Here is a 9,546-nt window from a genome sequence, read left to right on the forward strand (position 1 = left end):
TAAAGATATGTGGTCCTCTCAGGACAGCAATGATACAAACCTATGGTGATCTTATAGAATATGATGCATTGCTCTAGATTAAACTACCCAACAGGGTAAAAAGGAGTTTAAATCGGCACAACCTTAAATATCTACAGCAGTGAAATAAAATGTACACATTAATGCAGCAATAACATAAATCCAAAAACAGAATAGTAAAACACTGACAGGGAACCGTTTGCTGCACACGACTTTTACTATGAGTACGTTTTAGTGATAATACTTAATCTATTACTTAAAGTAAGTTTTCAAATGCAGGACTTTTAGTGGAGTATTTTCACAGTGGGGTATTAGTAGTTTTACTTCAGTAAAGGATCTGAATACTTCTTCAACCACTGACTATGACTCACCTTGAGTAATGGTTTTTTCTTTTGAATTTAGTTAAATAATTTAACTTAAATGATCTTTTTCTTTATCCTTTGCTGAGCACAATATGTATTTGGAAAACCAAATACATATTTTTTTTTGGAAAACCAAATACATATTTATTATATATATATATATATATATATATTATATATATATATATATATATATATATCTATATCTACAGAAATATGTATTTGGAAAACCAACTGCATATTTTTATTTTATTTTTAACAAATAAAATATATATATATATATATATATATATACTATGAAAACTATGTTTCCCTTGAGCCTTTGCGACGTACGTACGTTACTGTTGTATCGTCAAGCGGCTCTGGCAGCCGTAAAACTCCAAAGAAGCGGCTGTTGTGTTTGTTGTGTTGTTAAAGTGGAACGTATTTAATATTCAGCGTATTATTGTAGCATTCGCGTATCAAAGTGTCTTCAAAGACTAATCTTAGTCGGTGGGTCTGAAATGATGATAGCAGTTACCATTACGTTAGCTTGTCGAGTTAAGTTGTTAACTCAACTTTGTTGAATAGCTAACGTTAGCCACCTGTACTTGCTTTCACTTCGAAGTTATTACCATAGACAGTATATATTATTACTACAGCTAGCTAGCTCTAACACTGGACGGTTCATTGGGAAAGTACCATCGTTTCTCTACCAGGATGCTCCTCATTGTCCTGGTATTCAGCCTGTCTCTGGCTGCCACAGGACAGCAGGACGAGGACTGGATAGACCCCTATGACATGCTCAACTACGATGCAAGCACCAAGACGATGAGGAAGCCTGCAGAGGTTGGGTGATGTTAAATGTCTACGCTGACCGAATTGCATTTGCTAACGTTGCAGTTGCCCTAATGCTCTGAAGCTGTGTTAATATCTCTGCTGTGATATTTAATGCGTGTGTATGTATGGCTTGCAGCCAGCAAACTATGACAATGTGCCCACCAAGAGAAGAGAGTATACTCAGGACCACGGCCAGGTGGAGCCGACGCCGTGTAGCAAACAAGTAGAGGCTCTACAGAGACAGGTTGGTGGTTCTTTCTTCTGAGGAAACCAATTACTGTACAAGCGTATCTACAGCTATACCACGACAGACGATGTTCTCTGCAGATAATGGCAATCATTTACATCTTTATTTACGGGCAGATTCAAACAGTAATCAGTAGATGTCTGAATATAATTCAATAAATATCAATTGATCAGTCATGTTCTTTAGTGCAACAGCTACACAAGTTAAAACAATTGTGCAAAATTAGTTAAATTATAAATAAAAATTAGAATATTTAATTATTGAGACTTTAGACCTTTAATGGATTGATTTGTTTATCTATGTTTTCTAGACATTTACCATCCTATTAGGGAAATTTGTTTTGAATAAAAACATTAGAGAAACAAATAGGAACAGTTGGCAGAAACTGGCAAAGATTAAGACAACAATCAGAGATGTTGGCTTGAGACTTGGTGACTTGGACTCAAGTCGACTCGAGTCACCGTTTTGATGACTTTCGAGTTGACTTGACAAAAAATAAATTACTTGACTTGAGGCATGATGACTCGGATGACTTACGTGTATTCATAAGTTTGAATTTTAGCTGTTAAATATAAAATAATACAATTTAATGTTTTCATGTTTTTGTCTAAATATCAAGTGTGCTATGCAGCAGCAGCAGCGCAAACTGTGAATCATGACAACTCAAAAAGCTCCCCAATATGTGATTGTCATGATTGGATGACTAGCTGCCAGTCAAACTCCTTGCTATGGCAACCCATAGCCTTTAAAGACTCCTTACCCCTACCTTGTCTTTTCTCTTTATAAAGACCGGGTACTACGGGTAAAACTTGGGTGTAGAAAAAAAGAAAGTGACTTAATTTCAGACTTGACTTGATGTAACCTGTGACGTGACTTGGCCCCAAAAAATAACTGACTTGGACCAAATAACTTCAGACTTGGGGCTTGAGCAAAGATGACTTGTTCACAACACTGACAACAATACAAAAAGCCTAAAAACTGGTGCTTGAAATGACAGGTAGGCTTTAGATGCCTCAAAATGAATGAGCATAAGGTTGCTGGACACATCGGAGACACTGTTCTGCTTTGCTTTCATCAGAATGAAGAACTAAACAAGAGAATCACGGCCATGTCTCAGCAGCCTTCATGCAATCCAGTGTTCAAACGATTCCTTACCAGACTCCGGAAGGAAATACAAAGAGTTGGTTTGGTATGTGGTCAATTCACAAGTATTATATTATGCTGCGTTATGTGGCTTTGAATACATCTTTGCTAATCTTAAAAAATGCATTTTACTGAACCTTTCTTGTAATCATCATGTGGCCTACATTTGACAATGCTACCTGTCCCTTTTGCTCCTCAGCCCAGTGACTCCACGGACATCCTCTATGATGCCAAAATCAGGCTGTCCTCACAAGCCATGACAGAGATTCAGACACTTCTGGAGGGTGAAGACAGCTGGAGAACAGGGGCTCTGGACAATGCCCTTAGTCAGATACTGGTAGATCTCAGACCGCATGACTACGAGGCCTGGAAGTGGCGTTTTGAAGACACCTTTGGCGTGGAGCTTGACACACTATTAAAAGTAAGCGTCATTTATTAATCTGAAATTTTTGTTTGTGGGTCTTTATGATACTTCAGTCATGTGCTACAATTAACGTTCATAGTCAAAGTACGGCTGGGCAATATGGAGAAAATCAAATATCACGATATTTTTGACCAAATACCTCGATATCGATACCGCAACAATATTGTAGTGTTGACTATCGGTGCTTTCACAAAATATTTACACAATGTGATTTTTGTAAATAATCCTCAATAATGTGGATATAAAGACTAAGTGGGTAAAGGCAAATAATAGAACAGCTACAACAGTCTGGTAAGTTCAGAAAAGTACATCACTTTACTGTAATGCAGTCTTTAAAACAAGGAAAAGACAACACTTATGTCATATCACGATATCCAAAATCTAAGACGATATCTAGTCTTGTATCACGATATCGATATAATATTGATATATTGCCCAGCTCTAAGTCAAAGCTTTCAAATCTTTTTTTTTGCATGTGTCTTGCATGTGAGACTGAACTGTGTGTTGCAAAACTGGAGTACCTGGTTTATGTAAAGAGAAAATGTAACTCTTTCTCTTGCACACTAGATAACTTGTAAAAACCACCAGAATTGTATAATACCCAAAAGCTCAAATGTAATGGCAGAATAAAGCAGATTTCTGTGATTGTTTTTTTTCCTTAAGTCAACGCAGTACTCAAACAAGAACCTGTTGCCGCTTCACTCTCAGTGGTATATGCACACAAGTAACCGGGTCGTCTAATTTCTTAAACCTCATGTAACAACTAGAAACCTGGGTTCCATAATCAAGTTTGGGATTAGATAAAAACACAAGCTACATTTCTCCTGCAGAAAGACAATTTCTTGGCCATGTGTGCGGGTCAAATTGTACTCAAAAATTGTAATTCTCAAATTGTATTGTAATTGTTCTGTCTGTTTGTGTTCCAGATTGGGCTGGGTGTTCTGGTCATAGTGGCCATCATATGCACTCAGCTGTGGTCAAAGGTGTCCTGGTTCATGCAGTTCACTAGACTGTTTGCTGTCTGCTTCTTCGTCAGTATTATCTGGAACTGGCTTTATCTGTACAAGGTGAAATTCCCTTGCTGTTGTTTAAATGTCATCCCGTGCTTTTGTTTAGACAGATAAGTTTGTAATACCATTAAAGCTATTTTTCTTTTTTTTTTCTTTCCAGATTGCCTTTGCCGAACACCAAAGCCACCTAGCGAAGATGGATAACGCCTACGAAAAATGCACTGGAGTGAAGAAAATTGACTGGAGTGATAGCTTGAAAGGTGACCCAGTTACACACACACACACACACACATATATATATATATATATATATATATATATATATATATATATATATTATCATTTGATACATCGCTCCATTATCATTTGATACATCGTTAGTATGAAAATATTGATAAAAGCTGCTTCAATCCGTCTAACAAATTCCAAATCAAGAAATGTGAAGATACATGGTTTTCACTGCACTGCGATGAAAAAACTTATGATAATAATGTCCATGCTTCTTGTTAAATCCATGATGTAATAACGTTTGGTACTTTTACCACGTTGAAGTTTATTTCAAAGCCCCCTGTTAAACAATGAAAATGAAAAGACTTGGTTTGACTGGCCCGGCCAAAAGACCTACTGTTTTTTTGTTGTGTTTTTGCAGAGTGGTTCAGAAGCACCTGGACTCTTCAAGGTGACCCTTGTAAGAAATACTATGAAGTCCTCATGGTCAACCCCATTCTGCTGGTACCTCCAACCAAGGTATGTACAGTAGGTCACTATGATGTTACGGGTCCCAGGGATAAGTGCCACAGTAACTGAAGTGTAACCTGTATGAAAGCAGGTAAAACGGGAACAATGAAGATACGGTGCGTCTCGTTTCCTTCCAGATTGCTTCTCTGGTTGTTTTATTAAACGACTCAAAATCATGTAAATGTAACAATGTATCACTAAAGTCCATCACTTAATTCAGTATACAGTTTAAAAAACATACTCTAGTCAGTTACTGTTTCTGTGATGAACACATTTCTCTTGACTTTCATTTTTAAGAAACATCTTTAGTAATTAAAGTACATCAAGCCATGCTACTAGCGCAAATATGGCGTCACCGTGGAAAAACGCAGACAGGACAGACTTACTTTCTCTCTGTCTTTATACTTGTCAAAATCACCAGAAACATTTAACAAACAATCATGTTAATAAAGCCTAACCTTGTAAACTGGATATTTCTGGGTTATTTACAGTTTACCAACCTGTATGAAAGCAGGTAAAACAGAAACAATGAAGGTACGGTGTGTCTCATTTCCTTCCCGATTGCTTCTTACCAATCCCTGCAGCCAAACGTTCCGCCTCACTGCTACCTATCTATTATTGTATGAAAATTAGTTTTTCTTCTCCCTAAATACAGACATGAATGTATCCCATAACTCAAAATTCTAAGCATAATATTTACTCTCTCATTTTATCACATAAATGTGGTCACATATGTGTTTTCAGTGCACGTACAGGCTATATTATGCTGCGTAATAATACTGTTTGTTACAAGGCTATCGGCTAACTACACAAAAGTCCCCTCTGAGGCATCCTAACATAAAATAAAACCTAGACAAAATGTTGTTTGGTTTTTTGGCATTTATTGAGGAATTGGAATGAAACGTTTCACGCTATCATATAAATGGGTTCCCATTCAACATTTAGAGTCGTCCTGAAGTTGGCTATTTGGTGTATCAGTTTTGAATATCTTTATGGGTGTGGAAATGGCACACACAAAGTTAACATTCTAAACATCCCTCTCTGTTTAGGCAATCGCAGTTACCATCACAACATTCATCACAGAGCCGCTGAAGCATGTTGGACAGGGGATCAGTGAATTCCTTGTAGCCCTCCTCAAAGATCTTCCAATTACCCTACAGATCCCAGTTCTCCTCACTATCGTGATCGCCATTGTGGTAAGGACTCTTTACACTCCCACGCTATGCAAATAAATAATATTGGACAATGTTTCTCTATGCTGCTAGAGATGGTCCGATACCATTTTTTGCTTCCCGATTCTGATACCTGAACTTGCGTATCGGCTGATAACGAGTACCGATCCGATACCAGTGTGTCATATATTTTATTATGTTTACTAACTGTATACTACTATCCCTGTATGGATGTGATATGATTTCTATCTTTGTTGTCTGTCTGGCTCAGGTTAAACTCTCTGTGAAACATGAACAAACACAAACAATGAATGCCACAGAACTTTCTTTTATTCTCCAGTTTGACAGTCAGTTATAACGGAAAAAGACCATAAATAAACTACTTTAACGTAGATTTTCTTTAGGGCTTTATCACGTGGTATCGGATCGGTGCATAAACTCCAGTACTTCCCGATAACGATACCAGCGTTTTAGGCAGTATCGGAGCCGATACCGATACTATATCTCTATATGCTGCTATAGTTATTTAACTCTTCTACAGGTATGCATGTATGGAAGTGTGCAGGCATCCTTCCGGTATGGCATCACTGCACCTTTCCGCCGCCCTCGAAGGGATCCACCTCCTCCACAGCTGGAGCACCCACAGCCTCACATCCAGGAGATCGAGGACGGTGACCACTTAGCGGGAGGGGACGCGCCACAACATGCCCCAAGGCACAGAGTCAATGACGGCAGATTACAAAGGAACCAGGTTCATCAGAGGCGGCCTAACAGACCCAGGGAAGTGGTTGTGGAGACACTATGCACTGCCGGGCATCCCTACAGTGAGGATGAGACGGATGCTGTGCTGCGTGAGGCGGAGCAGAATCCCTCCGCTGACTCAGATTCAGAAAACCTGCAGGAGACACCAGAGGATCTAGAAGGAGAGAGCGCTAGCAGTGTTGCTGCTAACACAACCCAAACAAAAACTAAACCCACTGAATCAAAGGCTAAACCTCTGAAAGGGAATGAAAATCCTTCTCAAGATAAACTCAGCGGAGACAGTGCAGCACCCAAACCTCAGCCAGCAGGAAGGCGGCCTCCTCAAACTGATGCTCAGGTGAGTTCTTTTTTTAAATACATTAACTAAACTAAATCATATTTATCTCAATAATACCTGACTTTAGACATACAATAGTGCTTCTTAAATGAGATGTCAACTTCAAAGTACACTGTTTGTCATGTTTTTAATGCTTCAGCTTTGCACTAATGGGATGGTGAATATTCACATTGGACATAAATTGGTAAATAAGTATTTCATAAATAGATCATGTTTTATGATATTTTTTGTTTTGTGTTTTTTCTGTTGATGATGGCTGTAAAGCTTGTCTTGTGCTTGTAAATGTGTTTATGCGCCCGTGGATAGATGTTATATCTTAATATGCATATTTATTTGCTGCCACAACTCTTTGTTTCAACTTTAATAACACAAATTATACTGTATGTGCAGTAAATTTTAACTGGGATGCCAACATTCAAAGCTTTTATTGAGGTTTTGGAGTAAAGCTTTGAATGTCTGTCTTTGTCACCCTACCATTCTTTAATAACTATAACTTGTCAGTTTTGTCAACATAAATACCATAGAGTGTATGTTAAGACTTCCTCCCACTGTACAAAAGTGAAGCCAAAATACCAGAGTCTGCGCAGTAGTGATCGGGCGGTGGAGCCGTGGTATCAAAGCCCCGGCCTTACACCCGCCCGATCAATCAAGAGTCAATCACAGCTTTCAATCATGAGGTTTCACCCCATTTTTTTTGACATTCAATAACTAATAAAAACCAAACCTATCCAAAAAATTAACACATGAACAAACCGAAACCATCTTTGGGAATAATTTATTATTCACTATAAATTATTATTTATTTTTGTAGTTTGGTCCATGTACCATCCGCTAACATGGAGGTGGTGGGATTTATGACGTATACTGCAGCCAGCCTCCAGGGGATGATTGAGATGTTTTGGATTCACTTAAACAGTTTATGCATCAACCCCTGATAAATGTGTATAAAATATGTAAATATGTAGGCTGCAAGCTAATGCAATAAGGGCATAAAATAATAATCAAGCTGTTAGACTTATAGCAACATTATGCTACGACAGAAACAACGCTCTGGAGTTATTGGAAAAGTTTGGATCACACAAGTCTGAAACAATCCTAAGAAGCCACCACTTGAATCTAATTATGCAAATAGTATAATACTAATAATATTAGTGTAGCCTAGTCTTTATTTGCAACTGTGCAGAAATACCGACTTTAAACAGAATAAATAGACAAGCAAAAGACGTGCGCAAACATTGCAACATCAACATTAGTGATGAAGCTTCGAACTATTCCTCACAGCCCTATAACTTCCTTAGCAATAAAGAGGTAGATTGTCACTGCATATGAGTACATTTAGTTCATCAATCTTTATTGGCATTTAAAGGGTTATAGCAGCAAATAACATAACCCCTTCTCTTTCTAAAATGTAATGCAACTAAATGTCTAATGATTTATTGATTGAAATCTCTAAATATAATATACTTTGGTTTAAGAATGTACTATTCGCAGCTACAAGACATTTTTATTTGAGCATGTAAGCATTTTTGTGCAACATATTTCTGATGTAAACCCCTCCATTACAGGACCTGCAGGTCTCAGCAGAAGACGGGACATCCTCTGTCTCACTGCCGTCCATTGAAACTGTCGGAGTTCCTGTTCAGGAGACATCTGCCACATCAATGGAGTAGGCTGCTTCTCCATCGGTCAAAGCTGAAAGCATAGATGCAAAGTGATGCAAAGAAGACATAATAACTGACTCACTGTTGAAATGTGCACAAACAATATTTCCGAGGTAACCCAGTGGAGAAAGCAGCCCAGTTTTGCCAACTAACTTTATCTTTCTACCCTGCGGTGCACTGAATGTGCCTTTCCCTGAGCAGAGTCAACAATACAGTTAAGTGAATCTGCTCATTATTTCATGATGATTTCTGCTGTGCTGTATTTCCTCAGTTAGAAAGAGCCAAATGTTTGATCGACCGCACAGCAGCCACAATAAAATGGGTATCAGGGAAAGGGAACGGATGTTGTTAAAAACATTATTTACTTGGTCTGGTGTTTCTGTGTTTTTTTTACCCATGGGTCAGTAATCATGGTCACAGTCTTTTCCTAGTTTCACTGTAATGATAACAACGAACAAGTAATAATGTTTTAAATTTTGAAAGTTAAATATGCATTTGGATTTTGTAATTTAAAAGGGTTAAAATAAAATGTATTTCTTGATGCTGTATTTTTTTACAATAAGCATTTATTTTTTATTATTATTATTATTATTATTATTATTATTATTATTAGCGATTTGTATATAGAGGGCTTGAAATAGTGATGCTGAAGTCAGTTTTGCTGGGCTGCAGTGCTACATTCTCTCATTTTCTATTGGACAGGGGCAAACTGCTTGTAAAGCATGACAGGATTACTGACAGCATGATTGGCTGCAGTGGAATTCATAAATCAATTTGTAAAATAAAAATGAAAATCTCCTGTTCCCAAAGAAAGAAATGTAATTGTAATACTGAATTAGGCAGCAATACTTAA

The 9,546-nt window shown here is 37.7% G+C and overlaps 1 protein-coding gene across 1 annotated transcript; it reads left to right on the forward strand.

Annotated features, from left to right (window-relative positions):
* Positions 1-699: 699 nt before the first annotated feature.
* Positions 700-9,241, forward strand: clcc1 (chloride channel CLIC-like 1). The gene is made up of 10 exons (XM_028587288.1): positions 700-1,208; positions 1,336-1,443; positions 2,525-2,635; positions 2,789-3,010; positions 3,940-4,080; positions 4,184-4,283; positions 4,673-4,770; positions 5,811-5,957; positions 6,475-7,032; positions 8,598-9,241. The coding sequence occupies exons 1-10, from the start codon at positions 1,080-1,082 to the stop codon at positions 8,700-8,702; spliced, it is 1,719 nt and encodes a 572-aa protein (XP_028443089.1). The 5' UTR covers positions 700-1,079; the 3' UTR covers positions 8,703-9,241.
* The last annotated feature ends 305 nt before the right edge of the window (positions 9,242-9,546 follow it).

Source organism: Perca flavescens, chromosome 9 (genome assembly GCF_004354835.1).
Source record: "Perca flavescens isolate YP-PL-M2 chromosome 9, PFLA_1.0, whole genome shotgun sequence".
Classification (NCBI taxonomy): domain Eukaryota; kingdom Metazoa; phylum Chordata; class Actinopteri; order Perciformes; family Percidae; genus Perca; species Perca flavescens.

Coding starts and splice junctions, on each gene's coding strand:
- clcc1 (XM_028587288.1), top strand. CDS start 1,080: ATGCTCCTCATTGTCCTGGTATTCAGCCTGTCTCTGGCTGCCACAGGA. Junction 1,444..2,524: donor TAGAGGCTCTACAGAGACAG/GTTGGTGGTTCT, acceptor TGCTTTCATCAG/AATGAAGAACTAAACAAGAG. Junction 4,771..5,810: donor TGCTGGTACCTCCAACCAAG/GTATGTACAGTA, acceptor CTCTCTGTTTAG/GCAATCGCAGTTACCATCAC.